Here is a 20,176-nt window from a genome sequence, read left to right on the forward strand (position 1 = left end):
GCCATAAATACAACATTCCATGCAAACAGTAAAGCATTTTGATGAAGACAGCCAAATGGCTGACCCTCCACTACAAAAGTTACACATTGCACCTTTAAATGAGAGCTAAACACTGTCTAAACTGACTAAAACCAGGCCTAAAATTAAACTAAACATGGAGTTCTAGAAAATTATTAACCCAAAGTAGGATAAAAATATTAAAAGGGCCCATAGTAGCCTATTTTCTGATGTATGTTGTAATGTTGTTTCCTCATCAAAAGTTGGAGTTGGGTTTTGTTTCATTCACACATATTTAGGCTATTCTTCTCTCCAACAGAAGACACTCCACTTTCTGATCTCATGTGGTAATACAGGAAGTGCTCCACTGGGTTTTTAAGCTCCACACACCTTTACTAGGATCATTTGGATGATTTCAGACCTGAAATTGCCAATCTCTACAAGATAAAAGGTAGCTGTTAACCTAAAAACTACCACTAGAACAGGGCATTATGAGCTTTGGGGATGTAGACAGACTAATAATGCAGGATTTGTGTGATCACACCTCCAGTTACGTTTTTGATGGGGTAACAACATTCTAGCGTGGTTTAAAGCTTCCAAGAGTCAATTTTGCATAGTATAGAACTTTTAATAGATGTATTCCCCTGGTTGCTAACCATGAATGAAGCACACACACCACAGTTTGAGAAACAATAGACTATCCCAAGTCTGCAGTAAGACTATTAGCAATCAGGAGACATAAAAGACAATAGGGCCCAACGATCTATCATTTTGGACCGAAAATCGTGATCTCATACACACGATTTTGGGGAGCGTTAAAGCCGCGTTTTTTGCAATGCTCCTAAAGCCCAATTTTAAGGGGAAGTATAGTTTTGCGTTGACTCAACGCACACTGCTGCCGTTGCCTTGTTGCTGTTGTCGCCGTTGTCACCATTGTTGCCGTTGTCGTTGTTGTTTTTGATTTATGGGTCTGCGCTGGGGTCTATGCACCTTGAATGTTTGCAAATGTTCATGTGCACTAAAACTTGATTTGAAAAAAAATGTGGATGAAATTTAAATCTCAATATCTGCCAGAAAAATCACAATTCAATTTTTTCTTATAATCCTTCAACCCTAAAAGACAGTATATTAAAATTCACAATACAGAGATTTACCATCAAGTATTTTTACTTTGTATTCAGCCATCAATTCCAGTAGAGCAAACTGTCAGCAATCGCCAACTATAGCGTAGTTCACAGGCAACTTCCTCTGGACTTTGAGCCAGGACAGGAGTACTTAGCTGGAGGAATCCCACCCACACACACAGGAAGAACATGTAAACCTACATGTATCTTAAAGGTGGAACATTCAACAAAGCTTCAGACATAGTAGTACCTACAGTTTGCTCCTCATGATGTTGATGACTTCAGCTGCAAAGTATCAATAGTACATCTTTGTTCTTGGTCCAGCAGTTTCCTCCACCATGTTTTCACTAAAGTCCCATGTTTTTATACTGGCAGACGTCATTCTGACCAGCCACAGAAGAGTCAGAATCCTCCCTTCACTGAACCACATGAGAGTCTGAGAACCCGTGTCCCTCACAGATGTTCACCCAGCAGCAACCCCGACCAACACAGGGAGTCATTTAAGAGCCAATCAATCAGACTCCAGTTGTTTTTCTCTTTTTAAAATACTGAAAGGGAAAATTAATCATGGAAAGCTAAACCAAAACCATGTATATATAAATGGACATAACCCGATATCTGCTGTATTCCAGAAGGAAGTGAGCATGGGCGTGCTTCCGGCTCCATCAATTCCAGCTCTAATTTACTTTGAACTGAAAAAAGTTGCCCCTCTCTCTGTAACTGCTTCTGTCAGGCTTCTCATTTTGGCCTTAAAATGTTCTCATTAACCCACTCTACATGATTGTAGTGTTTTTATTTAGCTATAAATCAATTCCTATTCCTAATATGGAATTCGGCTCCAAATTAGTTTCTATAACTGTTAGCCCCGGTGAGGTGGAACAAAGTATTTTGAGCTTTGGAGATGTAGACAGACTAATAATAAAGGATTACTCAAACATGTGTGAATGAAACAAAACACATCCCAGGTCTGTTTTTGATGAGGTAACATCATTTTAACATGGTTTAAAGATCTCAACTTTTAGTACACAGACAGTTGCTCTTACAGTTATTCTTACTTCAGCAGTAGATTACTCAAATACTTGTATGTCTTCTTGAGTAATATTATTTTTAAGAGTTTTTGGTGACTCATGATTTATGAATTGGGAGTCAAATTAGGGTCAGTACCTAGCAAGACAAATAGATTATTGTGAAATGTTATTAAAATGAGGGAACCTAATTTCAAAGTAACCCTATTTTATTTCCTAAAGACAACATATGACATATGTTTGTTAAAAGCAGATCTATTATGCAAAACTGACTTTTTAGAGCTTTAACCATATTATAGTTGTTTCCCTCACCATTTACTCACCCAAAGTTGTTTTTGAAATGATTTGTGCATGTTTGAGCATCTTTAATCACTTTTTTTCAAGATGGCATTTCACTGTTTTCCCAGTTTTCACTGCCACTGGCATACTCCCACTGCTCTGTGCTTACTTTGTTCTCCAATTCTATTTTCTTAATTAGTTAGGCACATAGGATTTGATAGCATCACATAGTCATTTTGCTATGAATGAAAAAAAAAAAAATCTTCGGCTCCCTAGCGTGATGTGCAGACTTTATTAAGTTGTTTTAAATGAATATTGTGATATAAAATGCAAATGATAACATAATGATCCATGGGAGTCATAGACTATACCTATATAGCAGACATAAGTACAACAGGGCTTCTTTAGATATTAAGAAACTACAGTACTTTTCTCATATCAGTTTAGAATACCTGCACGTACCCTCTCCTCTGAACACGCTCTCGTGATGATCAACTTCAGTCACTTGTATGATCTGCCTCTGGATAAACCTGAGAGAAGATTTATGACAGCACCTGTCTGTCAGAGCAGCTCAGAGCGGGAAGTCCCATCCAACCAGCTGCAAACTCCCAGATCCTCCACCACTTTGTTCTTTCCCTCACTGATAAAACCCCACAATCCGTCTCAACTATTACACTTAATGACCTGCTAAGCTAGCTATGCTACGCCAAAGCTAGTTCCAAGATTACCTTATGACTTCAAACAGCTCCCTCCTGTGTTTTTCCCCTTTCTTCTGCTTATCGGCTGCATCCAAGGGGCTTGTGGGATACCAGATCTGATACAGGGGGAATTAGATAGTACTTGTGTGTACATGAAGTGATCTTTGTGTTCTCAGTGCTGTGGAGTAATAAGTAGTAAACATGCCACACAAGAAGCATGGTGCAGAATGGGTCGATATGTGTCAGTGCTGGTACAGGCAAGTCTCCCCTGAATCATTTAGACTTTTATAGATATTTTTTATAGGCATGCCCCAGTCTGATACTTCACAGATACTGAAGTATTTCCTAAATCGGACATTGGCTGAACCGATATTTAGAAGCCGATATCCAATGGTTGCACCACAGACTATATAAAGAAAGTGGACTAAGCGAGTGTCACGTCACCCACAGCGTTCAGCTCCACTCAAATCAACCTACCGATGCTAACGGTTACAGAAGCAAATTTGGAACCAGGCTCTATATTTGGAAAGCCGATTATCATAGCAACCACAAGAGCCAATCATGATTGAGGTCATTAAATGTGCCTGCCTTTTACACCAGAAAGTGGAAAGGGGGCTTACTTAGGAACAAAATGCACTAGCTGTCAATCAAACCTGTTGCTAACACTCATGGGCGCAACCTCAGGGAACGAAGGCCTCTGATTGGTCTGATTGATTTATGTTCATATCTTGATTTAGGGACAAAATTGCAAGATAAAAAAAACAGGATCATATAGAGCGGGTTAATACGAACATTTTAAGACCAAAATGACGAGGCTTACAGCAGTAATTACAGAGAGAGGGCAACAAGATCCCAATGTAAGTCAAAAGGAGCCAGGGTCAGAAAGAGCCAAGAAGAGCCTCCTGGTGAACTTCCTGTTTGGAACATGGCGACTAGCACGTTAGCTATGTCCATTCACATATATATGGTCTATGGTTGCACATATAAATCAGACTAATTACTGTTTACTGGTCATATAGTCATCCAGAAAGTCCATAATGTTTGAACTTTTATTTACACAAAGTTTGTTTGTTTTTTTACGATATTTTCATCGGAACTGAAAAAGCTGCATTCTTAATTTTTTACAGGTCTGCTGTGTAAGTTTTCCTATTGTTTTTCCTGGAATGTCCTACAGTATACTTCCAGTTTTAGTATGGTTTAGTATTGTATTGTTTTATTGAAAATAGAAATGCATACATGTTTGGGAATGTGTGGTAAAGCACTGGCATGAATCCATGTAGACTAGAAGGTGACAGATCTTCCAACAGAAAAGTTACGCAGTGCAACTTTAATAAGAATTTAGAATTTCACAATGCAGTACCACAGCAATCCAATCGGCAGAGGTGACTTGCCTTTTATAATGGTAATTTTTTGCATTGCGCTGCTCTGTCAAGGGTTGTGGGTTCAATTCCTATTCAAGCAGACACAATCTCTATGATGATGGGGCTAATATTCGGCAGCACTTTGCAGCATCAAAGTAAAAGCATGGTAGGATGAAAATGGCTTGGTAACTTAAACTGTAGCTATGGAAACCGGAGACATCTGTATCTATGGAAACCGGAGACATCTGTCATTCTACTTTATCCCATGGCAAAACTATTAATCCTAAACTGTACCTGTAAACTACGTTTTTTCCTAGTGATCCCAGTTATCGTGCTAGTCCATCCTACATCCAATTACACTAAAATGTAACCTATAGCCTTCACTGATATTGGGGCTAAACAAAATGATATTGCTTTTACGATAAAGCTTTATCTGCAGGCTCACATCTTAATATAAATCTATGAGAAGAAAAAGACATAGTGTTTTCTGGGACAGACTGTTCACTGTCTCCTCTCTCTTCAGATCTATATCATCATGGGGGAATTTAAGGTCCTAGATATTTTGTGTTTTTTTCCTGAAAATAATGAGAATGATAACTACAGTTGTATGTGTTATGTGATATAGACAGACAAGTTGTAAAATGTGAAATAATTGTTGACAAAATGTATTAAAAGTCCTCAGTGTCCTTTGGTATCTTGAAAAGCGCTATTCAAATTTATTTAATATGTTTATTAAAATCTGGGATCCACTATTTGAATGGAAATGTTGGTAGAATTATCAGAATATAGTTAGTGTTGGGATAATGGTTCATTTTTTGGTGCGGACAATTCTACAATGAAATGAAAACTCTCTTGACAAAGCAGCAGTTGGCCTCATACTGATAAAAACTGCACAGTTGTCTTAGCAATTAACAATTCATAACTAAATATTAAATGTTGTGACTGGCCAAAAAGTACTCAAGTACATTTTTAAATTTTCTTTTTGCCCAAAACAGACAAAAATGCATGTGTTTATGGCACTAAACACACACAAAAACAGAAAAAATGTGCATCCTTACTGTGAGCTTGCATCTTCACAAACCTGAACTGACCTAGAAGAGGGCCTAGTCCTGCTTGTTTGCATGGAAATGTTGTTCCTTTGGCTATAATCTTCCACTGTATGGCATAAAAATTATATCTCTTTTTCTGGCATATTCTGAAGTATGGCTTTAACTTACTATTTTTATGGAATTGCGTAGTTAAATTCACCCTATAAAGTTACATACTCTCACTTTGAACCAGAAGAGCTAGAAGAGTATGAAAACTTAGAATATTAAGAACTAAAACGCCAACTCGGGATGACCTTTAACTTTTCTTCAACTCCAGTAAATGATCCCATATCTTCTGTTTCAATATCCAATAAAATGTAATGTAATCCATCACTTTAATATAAAACGGACAGATGGCGAGAAAAAAACCCTCAGATATTGTATTATTTCTCGTTTCAAGCGTTGCCAGACACAACCATTTACTCATGTCACCACATCGTATTGGCCACCACTGTGCTGTGCCATCTGCGCTGGGTAAATACACCGACAGCCTGTTTTCATCACGGTCCCCCTCTGCTCCACTCTGCGCCCATATTGTATTGCTGTGGTGTATTGCATGTGGCCCTCGTGGCTTGTGTGGCCTGGCTGTTCTGGTTTGATAAAGTGTTGGAGAGTGAGAGGTCGTCTTGGGACTGCCCTGTTTACAGCTATGTCCCCGTACCACTATAAACATACATTTGTTTATGGGCTGTGCGGTCTCGGTGGGTCGGGTAAGTGTGTATGTCTGTGGTCGCGTCTCATTTCTCTTTCCTCGCCTCCTTCTCCTCGATTCTCCCTTTTTTAGCTGTCAATCAAATATGCCATATTAAGTGGTGTCCTAAAGCTCCAAGGAGACAAGGAGGCAACCACGGAGGAAACCTGATTGAGGGTTCAGAAGGCAACCATTAGATGAAAAAAATCTAACTTTATTTCTCAGTGAGGAGTTTATATTGTTGCAACAACTTAAGTACAGGGACAGCAGCAAAGACACGTTACGTAATCCTGAATGTGACTTTAAAACTATTACAAAAATATGTTCAAACTAATTTATCTGAAACCAGAGATTTTGATCAGATTTTGATTTAAAAGTCCTTGAATAGGACTCCTCTCTGCTCTCCTCTCTCCTCTGCTTCTCTCTCCCCTGTTCTTCTCGTCTCTGCTCCTCTCTCTCTACTCCTCGATCCTCTTTTTTTTCTCCTCTGCTCCTCTCTCCTCTACTCCTCGATCCTCTTTTTTCCTCTCTCCTCTCCTCCTCTCTCCTCTGCTCTTCTCTCCTCTGCTCTTCTCTCCTCTGCTTCTCTCTTCTCTGTTCCTCTCTCCTCTCTTCCTCTCTCCTCTGCTTCTCTCTCCTCTCCTCCTCTCTTCTCTGATCTTCTCTCCTTTCTTCCTCTCTCCTCTGCTCCTCTCTCCCCTGTTCTTCTCTCCTCTACTCCTCACTCCTCTTCTTTTCTCTCCTCTGCTCCTCTTCTCTACTCCTCTTTCCTCTGCTTCTCTCCTCTACTCCTCTCTCTTCTGCTCTCCTCATCTCTCCTTTCCTCATCTGCCCCTCTCTCAACTCTCACTCACTCTCAACTGCTCTCCTCTGCTCTTCTTTCCTCTGCTTCTCTGCTCTCCCCTCTCCTCTGCTCTTCACGTTACGTAATCCTGAATGTCACCTTAAAACTAATACAAAAATATGTTCAGACTAATTTATCTGAAACCAGAGATTTTGATCAGATTTTGATTTAAAAGGCTCCTCTCCTCTCTCCTCTGTTCTTCTCTCCTCTCCTCCTCTCTCCTCTGTTTCTCTCTTATCTACTCCTCTGCTCCTCTCTCCTCTGCTCCTCTCTCCTCCTCTCTCCTCTCCTCTGCTTCTCTCTCCTGTCGCTCTCTCCTCTGCGCTTCTCTCCTCTACTCCTCTACTCCTCTCTCATCTGCTTCTCTCCCCTCTGCTCCTATCTCATCTACTTCTCTCCTTTGCTCTTCTCTCCTCTCCTCCTCTCTCCCCTGCTCCTCTGCTCCCCTCTTCTCTTCTCTGCACTCCTCTCCTCTGCACCTCTCTTCTCTACTCCTCTCTCCTCTGCTCCTCTGCTCTCCTCTCCCCCCTCCACTCCTCCCTCCTGTGCTCCTCTCTCCTCTACTTGTCTCTCTTCTCTCCTCTGCACCTTGCTTCTCTACTCCTCTCTCCTCTGCTCCTCTGTCCTCTCCTCCTTTCTCCTTTCCTCTCTCCCCCCTGCACTCCTCTCTCCTCTGCTCCTCTACTCCTCTCTCCTCTACTGCTCTCCTCTGCTCTTCTACTCCTCTGCTTCTCTCTCCACTGCTCCTCTCCCCTCTGCTCTTCTTTCCTCTGCTCCTCTGCTTCTTGCTCCTCTGTTCCTTTCTCCTCGCTGTGTCGCTTTTGTGGGTGGGACTAACTCACCCATTTCCTGCACAATCAAGGAGAGGACTCAAGGAGAAAGAAGTGAGGAAAGAGAAATGGGACGTGGTCGCAGTGTTCAGTTCCCACTCGGTTTCCATGAAATATTTAGCGATGAAAAGTGACATCATGCTGGTTTTAATCTTTTGGCACTTCTGATTTCTGCACCAGAGAGACCTCAAAAAGCGTGTTTCTCATCAACAGTTTACACTTTGTTGTCCTCGCCTAGCAGGTCTCAGTGGGTTTTGACTTGAAAAATAAGGAGTTGCTCAACCATAGAGCTGACGCGGCACTGACCGATTTCTAAAGCAGTGTGAACATCCTTCTTACTCGGTTGTCAAAACAGATTTCCAACGGGAATATAATGCAATTTGTTTACTCCCTGCAAAACATTTTCCCAAGATCATAAGCCATGTCATAAATCAGGTGTTAGTTCACAAGACAGGGCCGTTTCAGTGGATGTAATGTAATCACTGTTATCCTCCAGTTGGTCTCTCCAGGTCAGACTTCAGATCTTGTTAATATCTTGGTAAATGCTGAATAGATGATTGAAAATATGCTCTACCGGGGTTTATATTGACCAAGGTAATTTAGTTAGTGTTTCTTGCATACCAAAAAAAAAAAAAAAGCACAAATTTAACTCTTGTGTGCTTTAAGCCATGCTAGAATGCTATTACCTCCTCAAAAACGTATATTTGTCTCATTCGCACATGTTTGATTGTCTGCCTGTATCTCCAAAGCCAAAAATGCTCTGTTCCACCTTGTGATGTCATGCCGTGCTAGTTTTCCTGGTAACAAATACCTTTTACTTTAAATTTAGTCTTTAGAGATTGACAATTCCAGGGCTGAAATTATCCAAATGATTCTAGTGAAGGTGTATGGAGTTTGAAAATACAGTGGAGCGCTTCCTGTATTACTGTATGACATCACCAGGTAGAACTGGGTGTTTTCTGTTTGTGAGAAGAACTCAGCCTAATTATGCAGGGTTTGTGTGTTAAACATGTGTGAATGAAACAAAGCACAACTCCAGATATGTTTGTAATGAAAAGAGTGTAATATGGGCCTTTTAAATTAACTGGAACAATTATTTATAATAAATTATGTATTTTCTTGTTTTATTCTTATGGACACAATCTTGTTTGTCGTCATGGGAGTTGTATTTCATCTCATCTCATCTGTATTCTGTTTTAGAATAGGCTATTTAAAATTGTATAACTGTAAATGTGGTCTTGCTGTTTTAAAATACAGTCAATAAACCAGAAATGTCATCAAATAATGAGGACAGACAATTTTTGTTTTGTTTTTGATTTTGTGAAAAACAACCAGTCTGAAATTAAAATCCATACACTTTCAATAAGCAGTTGAACTAAACACATACAGTCTCTCATAGGGATGTCATATTTTGGCACTGCATATTAGATTTATTGATTATAGGTAGATTATATTGGATTACAAACAGTACTTGTTAAATTGTGGATTGTTTTGAACTTTCTAGTTGACCTACGACCTTGAGCCTGTTTGAAGACGCGTCTCGCTCTGCAGAAGGGTTATTAAAGGCAGGTGTGCGATGGCTTTGTAGTTGCTCTGGTCATTACCTCAGTTTTCAGTCCATTTATGCTCCTACATGAGATGAGACTGAGGAAAACGCATATTACCCTGTGTAACTCATGGGTATGACACATGCCCGGAAAGTTCCACAGTATGACATTAAAGGTCCAATATTCTGCAAAATTAACTCTTATGAGGTTTAAGCCATGTTATAATGTTGTTATCTCCTCAAAAACACACCTGGAGTTGTGTTTAGTTTCATTCACACATGTCTGAGTAACCCTTTATTACAAGTCCGTCTGCATCTCCAAAGCTCAAATTGCTCTGTTCCATCTTATGATGTCATGAAGTGGCAGTTTTCAAGTTAGCAGCTCCTTTTATCTTTTGTTCACTAGACACTGGCAATTCGGGGGCTAAAATGATGTGAATGATTCTAATGAAGGTGTACGGAGTTTAAAAACACAGTGGAGCACTTCCTGTATCACCACTTGACATCACAAGGTGGAACAGAACTCAACCTAAATGTGCAGAAGTTGTGTGTTAACAACAACAAAACACAACTCTAGGTCTGTTTGTGATGAAGAAACAACATTATAACATAAATCAGAAAACAGTTCAATATGGGCCCTTAAAATTTATTGTTCGTTTCTTCAATTACAGGTCCATGTATTGCTAAAAAAAAAAAAAGAAAAAAAAAAGAAAACATGTGTTCTTACTATGAACAGGGGACACCTCTCCACAGATATAACTTGTAACTTGGCCTGGGGGCACCACCTGCTTGTCTCTGTAGAGATAAGGAAGTTTATTGCCGTAGTGTGGAACATTCACAAGGGCAAAGCAATGACATCTTTAATCTACTGGCTATAAAATGAACCAATCTCCCACCATGCACGCATACTAAAAATGTTCACTAGCATTTCACCACAGGCAGAGTCATCTTCAACTAATCTTCTAATTTTGGTATTTATTACACAGCTGTAAAGATGGAACTTTGAGGTTGGTCTGACTAATCTTGCATTTGTACAGCCTGTTTTTTGTTTTTTTTTTCTTTTTGTTTTTTAGTTCTTAGTAGTCTTGCGTTGTGTTACGGTAAAACATACTTGGGGGTGTCACCGTAAGCAGAGCCTGATTAGAGGCCTGGGTTGACGGCTGTGTTTGTCAGACGAGGAGGAGGAGGGGAAGGAGGGGAAGGAGGGGAGGAAAAGGAGAGAGAGGAAGGAGAGAGAGCTGCTGACTGCTGCAGGTGTCTGGATCCAAAACTTTTATCTTACTCTTTGAAGGTGGCTAAGCTCAGGGGCTGTTCAGGTGTGCACAGTTAAAGTTAAAGGGAGATGAAGGTAGGTCCAGATAAGGCCACAGGCAGCAGTCATTTGTCATAGAAGCACCACCAGCACTGAGAGCCATGAGGGTCAGAGAGTGTCTGCTAATATACTCTGATAAACTGTAGGGTGATGAAGAAAGTGGATTATTTGTATTTGCTTATAGTTGTGTTTAGAGAACTCGGGGCGCATTTACAATTTCACACCACATCAAAACTGAGCCTAGACCGAGACTAAACTAGGACCAAACCTGGACCTAATCAAGTCTGCATCAGAACTAAACTGTGTATAAACTGTGAACAATATTCAGCTTTGTGGTTTAATGTTTATTATTTAGAATATGACATCTTGCACCGCTAAATGTGAATAACACTCTAAGTATGAGTGTTGCTAACCCCATGGCGCAAATAAAGTATCTTTCAAGGACACATTTAACCAAAACCAAGCTAAAATCCTTTATTAGCCACATGTTATTTAGAATATTTAACTCAAAATTGACTCTTGTGAGCTTTAAATCATGTTATAATGTTGTTAACTCATCAAAAACATATCTGGAGTTGTGTTCTGTTCCAATCATGCATGTTTGGTTAAGCCTGCATTATTGGTCTGCGTCACCAAAGCTCAAAATGTTCTGTTTAAGGCTGAGTATCATTCAAAATTTGCTGATATGATACATACCTCGATACATAGTCCATGATACAATACATATCTTGATACAGTGAGCTTACGTTTTGATATAATTTAATACGATATATTTCAAATCTATTCAATACAGTTTAGGCTAAACTGTTTGTGATAAATCATAGATGTGATACTAAAAGTCTTTGTTAAATCACTTCTTGTGCAAAGTTAATATGAAACACAAACATTTTAATCATCAAAACAGTAAAAATGTCAATGTGTTGCATAAACGAGTTTCCTTCCTCTGAACAAGCAACAAAACTGTAGCGATGTCACAAAATAATTGAGTAAAATATACCAAAATAATACTCTTGATATATCGATACAGCAGCCCACGGTATCGATACCATATCATCACATTAAACAATACGATATATTGATATTTTCATTTTTGCACACCCCTGTTCCACTTTTTAATTTTATTAAGCAGTAGTTTTCAAACTTGCTTTTACCTTTTGTTCAGTAGAAATTGGCAATTCCAGGGGTGAAATTATCCAAATGATTCTGGTAAAGGGTCATAATGGAGTTTAAAAACACAGTGGAGTACTTCCTGTATTACCACATGACATCACAAGGTGGAACAGAGCATTTTCCATTTGAGGGAAGAACTTGACCTAAATGCAGGGTTTGTGTGTTAAACTTGTGAATGAAACAAAACACAACCCCAGGTAAGATTTTTATGATAAAACAACATTATAACATAGATCAGGTTACAGTATAATAAGGGTGCTTTATTTCCATGTCACATTTCATGTCACCTTCCTGACACCATCAAATCTGCTGTTAGTTGCAGGTTTATGTGAAGTGTCAAAGTTTCCAAAGTGCACAGAAGTATGCCACTTATTCTTATGCTTATTGTTCACGTTTTTGTTATTTTAAAGTAATTTCTTTATATAATTTGTCCTAGTTCACTTAAGTTGAATGAACTCTTGATCAGAATTTACAGTTTTAGTTTGTGGTGAATTTCAAAGTCACTTCAGACAGCCACCAGATGCTGTGTTGACTAAGCACATTGACTCAGTGTGTTTGCCCCATAGGAGAGAGCGGGAGGAGCTGTGCGTCACTGTGCCAGCCTCTTTTGTTTTTAATTACTCTATAATGAGGAAGGCCATGTCGGGATTACACAGACACTGACAAAGAATGAATGTGACAGCAAACTACAGCTCAATGGTGCTTTCAAAGACACAGAAAGACTGATGAATAATAGAAGAATTTATACACAAAACTGAGATAAACAATGTAACTTGCAAAAAACATTTCATCACTTGAGGGTTATTGCTGGTTTGAGCTTCGTCTGTTTGAGTTGTTCATTTAGCAAGATCACCCAAAATCAATATTCTTTGGAAAACAATTTGGATATACAGACTCAAAGGTGATAAGTTATCTACCACAAATAGATAGGAATGCACCAATCCAGCTTTTTCAGATCCAAGATCGATACTATGACTTTAAGTATCTTTAAGATGATATATCCTTTCTAAACTCAGTCAACAAATTTGATCCAACTGTGTTATAATACAACATATTTGTCCTACAAATAACTACAGAAGAGTTTCAAGCTTTATGAGATGTCCTGGATCTACATCAGTCACTAAACAGTCTCATTATCTCTAATTAAAGGCCCATTCAGGATATCTGAACTGAACTAATATCACGGAACTGATACCTGACCCAGTAAATTCAATACCAGTATCGCTGTCTGAGCATCCCTAGCAACAGGTGTCTACTGTCAACTACGTAACTTGAAAAACATAATGATAGTAACACTTACAGCAAGAACAAAGATTTAAATGATCAAACAGTTTATTAAGAATTTTAGGCTTAATATAATATAATAATAGGCTTAGTAACTATTTAATTAATACCTTGACTCTAGCTCCTAACCCCAAGCCCGTAATTAAGTACTTACCAAGCTTGTTTAAGGATAATTAAGGTGTAGTTATTATAAAGTAGTCTGAAGATTGTAATTAACTAGTGGCACGTACACCGAGTGGTTAGCATGTCTCAAAGTGGAGTCTCCGTGTGCTATACTGTAGGTGTTATAACTGGCTGTTGTATCCTTGGGCTTCACCTAAAACATCTATAAAGGAGGTTTATAAAGGTAATGAGAGATTGGTGGTGTTTGGAGAGGCCGTTGGTACCAATTTTCCTCCACAATTCATTTGTTCAGCCTCTACAGTCATTTGCCACCTCCAGGTGTGGGGAGTGAAAGATGCACTATGTAACTTTTCTGGTACAAGCCCAGCACCTGTTGTGTCCATAAATATACATGTACAAGGGAGCTTTCTCTGGAATCTATCACAGTATGGCATTAAACTTGCTTATTATTTAATTATAGATGTTATTAATTTATTTGTTTTTAATAACAATAAAACAATACCTTGAAAATTATGCACTCTACTGTAAGCAGGTAGCCAGGTGGTCGCCACCTAGTGCCTCCGCTCAGTTTCGTTTCTCTCCAGCGATGAGGTCAGGAATCAAAATACAATAGACTGTTTGCAAAAACCTCGGAAGTGCAAGTTCAGGCACCAGCCAATCAGCAAAGAGACATATATTTAGTGTTGTCAACAATTCCTGAGATCGAGGGTTTAAAGCCGGAATAAAGAAAATGTTTGGTGAATTTCATCAAGGGGAAAGACGTTATTGCCCTTCTTCTTGTGGGATTTGGGAAAAGCTTAAAATACTAGTTAGCCCTGTTAGCAGCACATTACATATGTGACTACCAAATAGCAGCGATTGGTTAAATGAAAAAAAGTACCCGCCTACCGTTGAGCGAACGAAATCCAACACTGCAAGGTCAGACGGTGTGTACGAAGTGAAATGAAGTAAAAACGGGTGATGAAGCAGGCCCACCTCTCTACAAATCTGGCCTGTAAATGAGCAAAGTGTCTCCCTGGAAACAGAGAAGTTTAATATCACACTGTGAAAAATTCCAATCAACGCAACAACATCTCCATGGTGGCGGACTCTTCAGTCCAAGTTACACTCCAAGTTACACAGTGCACCTTTAATAAATAAATAATACAGTTTTAATCATCTTTGAGTGACACAACATAATTTAAATGCATTATTTTACAGACATTTAGAAGATAAAGTGATACAAGCCTTGCTATAGCTTCGCAACTGGTTCTGGTTTGGGACATTAAAATACATATGAATAAATGCATTTTCTCTGATGATAAATTACAACCACTCATTCTTTTGAAGTCCAAGGAGAAAAGCAAATGAAGCAGAGAGCAGCTTGACCACAAAGAAGAGACAGTGCATTAAGATTCAGGGCCAAATGTTTAGTGTTTACCCCAAACTGAACAAGGACATGGCGATCTCTTGGCTCCTGATTTTCGAGCGGATGGGCCAATTTCTAATTCAGCTATGCATAACTTTCCTTCATTGACAGGCAAGCCAGAGATTCCACATATTCCTTTGATAGATTTGTCCAGTTTAAGTCACACAAAGAGAAGAATTACAGTAACTCCAGCAGACCAGCAGGAATGTGGCCAGGCAGCATGTACGGACAAGCCCAGCGCACACTCACACTCTCGGATAAACAGGACAAAGCACTGGGAGACTACAAAGGTTCAACTCTGTCTGAGGGCACGAGGTCAAACATTATACTAATTATGTCAAATGTATATGTCCAGAATTTGATTTGAATTAGATTAGATTAGATTTCAGGAATACACACAAAGGTGACTGATAACTGATTACTTTTTCTTTACTACATTCTACATGTGTCCATTCAGAGTTTTGATGCCTTCGCTGAAAATGTATAAACAAATAATCATGAAAATAAATGAAAAAATGTGTCCAAACTTTTGATTGGTAGTGTATATTGCCTAATAAGATAAATTCAGAATCAGAAACAGAAAGATTTTGTGACTGTGAGTGAACAAATTTCACAAACTAGGAAATTGTTTTGGTATCATGGTGCAACATAAAGCAGCGAATAATGTATTTTTGAGGTGCAGGGTTTTGCTATCTGCTTGTCTCCATGGAGATGTTATTGCTTTGCTTGGAATGTTCCTCTATATGGCATTAAATGTTTCTGTCTTGCATTTATTAAATTACAAATAACTTATAAAAAATGCATTCTTACTGCTGACTGACCTTGGCCTGGTGTAGTCAGAGCAGAGACTGTAGTTTTTCAAACAGAGGAAGCGCTTTACATTTTCATTTTTATCATGTGCTCTTATTTTAAACTGCCTTAAATAACTTAGTGGATTTTTTTAAATTTTTAATTTTTTTTTTCTTGCATTTTTATTGGACAATGTCTCTGCCTGCCACGCAAGAAAATCACGGGTAAACTCATAATCCTCTTTTTATTTTAAATCTTGATTATTTAAAACACAAATAAATCAGATTAATTTGATTAACTTCCCAGTCCTGGCCTGGTGGCTTGTTTATTTGGAGATAGATGAGTTAAATGCCGTACTATGGAACATTCAAGATAAAGCAATAACATCCCTATGGAGACAAGCTGGCGAACCTCCCTCCAGAAAAGTTAGCGCACTTTTAAGTTACCAGGCTACCAATAACAGTATATCATACAGACATGCTTTTTTAAAACTTACCTTAAACCTTGTGCATTGAGTTATTACATTGTCATTCTGCAGTTACAGTCATATTCATCATCCTACTCTATAGCATCTGGTTGTTTCTCTGCATTTCTCATCTATAATACATCAAATCAATGTTTACACGTTAGTAGGAAAAAACCTGTAGAGGTATGAATGTTCGTTTTTAAAATAATAATTAACAATCTTATTATGTGGTTTCCTTAAATGACCATAGTGTATTTTTCCCAACAAGTACCATTAATTGACCTTCACTGTGGTTCTCCTTGGGGTTTCTTTTTCAAACTGGATTTTTAATTTTTTTTTCTTTTGTCGAGACACAGGGTCTAAAGAGAAATTGTTAGCTTTATTAAGTGCTTCTCCTCCATCAAACCGCTTTATATCAAGGAACCACTCGCCCTTCATCTGTTGGAGCTGGAATCACGCCTCCAACCTGTGGGTCAGTGGCTCTAACCACTCAGTGTTTATATTGAAGGCAGGATTTGAACTGCCAACCTTTGGATCAGTGGACAAACTACCAACTGAGCTACTGTTGTTATCCATACTTGTTTCCTATGAATATTGGTTAATCTACATGTCTGTTATTCATGTATCAATTACTGTTGAACTGTTTGATTTTCTAACTTTCTGCTGGTTAAATGTAGCCAGGCTGGCACCACCTAGTGCTTCCTTTCAATTTCATTTCTCTCCAGCGACTAGGTCAGGAATTGGAATACACTAGACAGTTTCCAAGAAAGTTGTAGGCTGCACCTCTGCCAATCAGCGAAGAACTGAACCAACCTGAGTTGCGATAACAGACTGCCTATGCTATCCTTCCTTGGATTTCCTTTGTCAAATATTTGTATTGCACCTTCTTGTAGAAACGACAATGATCGTTGACAGACATGTTCACCCTCTGCTTTGTTTGCTGTTGTGTCAGCAATTTCTTGGACACCACTGAGCGTTCCAGCGTATTACACACGTCACAACCAAATAGCAGCGATTGTGTAAATAAAAAAAGTACCGCCTACCGTAAAGCGAACAAATTCTGAGCAAGTGAAACCGGCTGATGAATCAGGCTAGGTTAAAGGTGCACTGTGTAACTTTTCTGGTCAAGGGCACTGTGAACTGAACTCTTGGCCTGGTGATGTCTTATGCTTGTAACCATGGAGATAGATAAGTTTAAATGCCTAACTGTGAAACATTTTAGGCAAAGCAATAAAAGGGCTTTAAAGGAGCACTGCGCTACTTTTCTGGCAGAGGGTCCGCTGCCTACTTGTCTCCATGGAGATATTATTGCTTTCCCTGGAATGTTCCATGGTATGACATTAAACATATCCATCTAGCATTTATTCATTGTGTGTTATTGCTCCAAAATACAGTAATTTCTTCTGTAAATAGGGTTTCATCTCCACAGATCTGAATTGTAATGTAGCATAATGCATAATACCTGCTTGTCTCCCTTGTGATAAACAAAATCCACAATATTTCCACGGAGACAAGCAGGTGACAAAAATGTTACGCAGTGCACCTTTAAGATGAGCTGGTTGCCGGAGCACCAGAACCCCTTTAGATTAACATTTTTGCTAAGCCGTATGATGTGACGGTTCTACAAAAATTAATTAAACTGAAGTCGGCTATATCTGGTTGGCCTATGTACGTCATAAAATATCTGTTATTACAATTAGACATAGTGTTACAATACTATCATAACCAACGCTGTATATTTGTGGTCTCATAAAGGGATGATTTCGACTTGTAAGTTTTATTTCCGTGGACTTCCTCTTCCAGCTTCCCCGCCTTAGACCACAGCAGGACCACAGCAGGCCCACATCAGTGCAGAGGGCAGCGGTCACAGATGAGTTTCCCAGGGTTGTACCACATCTCAGCCCTGTCACTTCTGTATTGGGGCTTTTCTGTGTTTTTCCTCGCTCTGATGAAGTCATTTTTGTTTTTAACTTTAATGACTTGGGCTTGGTCACTCCGGACATTTCCTCTGCTCTCCTCTACTGTGTGAAGTTTGCAGCCGCTGTCCATAAGAGGGCGCTGTTTCACACATGAGCGGTCAGGTGCACTGGCGACAGGCCGCTGAGGTTACTCGCCTTTTTATGAATGGAAATACAGTGTTGGAAATACTATAAAGGCAAAACGTTTTAAATATGCTGTGAAATGTTCAAGTCAACCAAGGTTTTTAAATATTAATCCTCAATTTGCCATTCAGCCTATATTTTAAATTATTTTACCCATTTGTTAAATTAAGTATGCGTAATCTCCCCTTTAAATTGTACATTCATAGACATAATTCTTTTGTAATGGCTACTTAATGTGCATTATTTATGAACACGCATGCGTATTAGTGTTGTCACCTCAAAGCTCCGGTGAAATTGCTAATTTTAAGATATTAATTTTGCACCGGATATTAAAAACAGAGTACAACTCATTTGCCAATGCTGCCAAAAACGTGATCTGCCTACCTGTCCACACTGTCAATGTTGTAGTTTTATATTTTTATTTTTTAATTATTGCATTATGTTTTTAATATCTTTTGGCCACATAGCAGAGCACCTGTAGTTTATCAAGTTGACCCACTGAAGCACTCAATTTCCCCAGTTTTTTCACGTGAATTCTGCAGTCTTTACAAAACAAAGTCATTTATAATTGTAACAGGGATAAGTGCATAACTTTTTCAAACAGCTGTTCAATGCACCCCGAGCCCAGCCTCTCGTCTCTCCCTCCCCGGTCCCTCCTCCTCCTCCTTGGTTCACACTCCAGTACCGCCGCTTCCTCGCTGCTGCAGGTTGAATCAGTTGCCCTTGTTTCCTGTCACATGGCTTGGAAATCGGATCCCTGCTTTCTACTATCTGCTCTCGTCGCCGTGGTGGTGTCAGTCCAGTTGCAGTAGTAGTAACTTGGAGACGTATCAACTTTTACTTGGAGTTGTAACGAGGAGCGAAGAGAGCGACGCGAAGTCCCCCCAGTATCCGGTGTGCAGGCATCGCTTCCCCGATCCGTAGTCCACCTGAGGTCCTTCAACCTGTCCTTGCGCCGTATCCCCCCTCACCATGGATGCCTGGACAGTCACCTCCGCGCTGTTCCTCGCTGGGTTCATCTCTTCAGCGGCTTTCAGTCATTTTGACACGGGTAAGTCTAAACTTTTCTGTCACCATTTTCCCAAGTGACAACACTGTTCCCGTTCTGTGGTGTCTTTTACGCGCCGAGCAAATCTTTACGTTGTATGCGCAAAACAGCCAATACGCACAAAAAATTGTTAATTGTGTTATTATTTAGCTTTGACATATTGTTACACATGTTATTACGATATAATAGTGAGCGAGTTTGACTCTGCGAAGTGTTCACACTATAGACTGTTTGGGTCACACTTGGTCCTGGTTTGAGCCCAGTTTAGTCCTTTTTTAGGTTTAGGATTAGTCCCGAATGTCCTAGTTTAGTTTTGATGTGGTCTATGCAAGTGCGAATTCTCATTAACAAAACAAACCATATTACGTTGTTTTTTGATGTGTGAGCTCATCTGGACTCCTGCCACCACGGATGAGAAATTATATGTTTATTAGTCTGTTTCCAATCCCTCCCTCATACACACAACAGACAGTGACAGTCTGATCTTTACGCACTCCTTGGTAAACACTTGTGCGTATCCATAGTCGCATTATCACGCAACTCACTTGACTCTGCACGTAGACCTGTCTGTATCGCCTATACGTGAACGCCTGCCCTCTTCCTCCTCAAATTAGTATTAGTGCAATCGTCTACTATGTTGTCACTGTCATGGCTACACCTGAAATGAACTCAAAAGTGCACGCAGACATTTGATAAGCTGCTTTGATATGGCCTCAAGTTCAGACTAATTCCGATACGGTTAGTTCCTGACGCACGTGTGCTGAATCCTAACCTCTTTCCCCGTCCCATGTTTAGACCCAAAAAACGTGGATGTCTAATAACGATGACCGCACAAACCAAGCCTCTTCTCGCTGTAATTTACTCCGCGTTTCATGTCAAGGCACCAAATCCGTACGCTTTCCTTTTTAATTTTTTTGTCTCTTAATTACAGCCTTGGATTTCAAATTAGAGGGTCTAGCATCTGGGCTCGTACGTAACTGCTCCCATGTGT

General features: G+C 39.4%; 1 protein-coding gene across 2 annotated transcripts in view; it reads left to right on the forward strand.

Moving 5' to 3' along the window:
- The first annotated feature begins 18,828 nt into the window (after positions 1-18,828).
- Positions 18,829-20,176, forward strand: part of kremen1 (kringle containing transmembrane protein 1) — a 115,243-nt gene continuing 113,895 nt past the window's right edge. For both annotated transcript variants that reach the window (XM_055162021.1, XM_020937926.2), the window contains exon 1: positions 18,829-19,188. In XM_055162021.1, coding sequence (XP_055017996.1) covers positions 19,110-19,188 — 79 coding nt within the window. In that variant the 5' untranslated portion in view covers positions 18,829-19,109. The remainder of the gene's footprint in view (positions 19,189-20,176) is intronic.

Source organism: Boleophthalmus pectinirostris, unplaced genomic scaffold (assembly GCF_026225935.1).
Source record: "Boleophthalmus pectinirostris isolate CB_2022bp ecotype Guang Dong unplaced genomic scaffold, ASM2622593v1 HiC_scaffold_4, whole genome shotgun sequence".
Taxonomy (NCBI): Eukaryota; Metazoa; Chordata; class Actinopteri; order Gobiiformes; family Gobiidae; genus Boleophthalmus; species Boleophthalmus pectinirostris.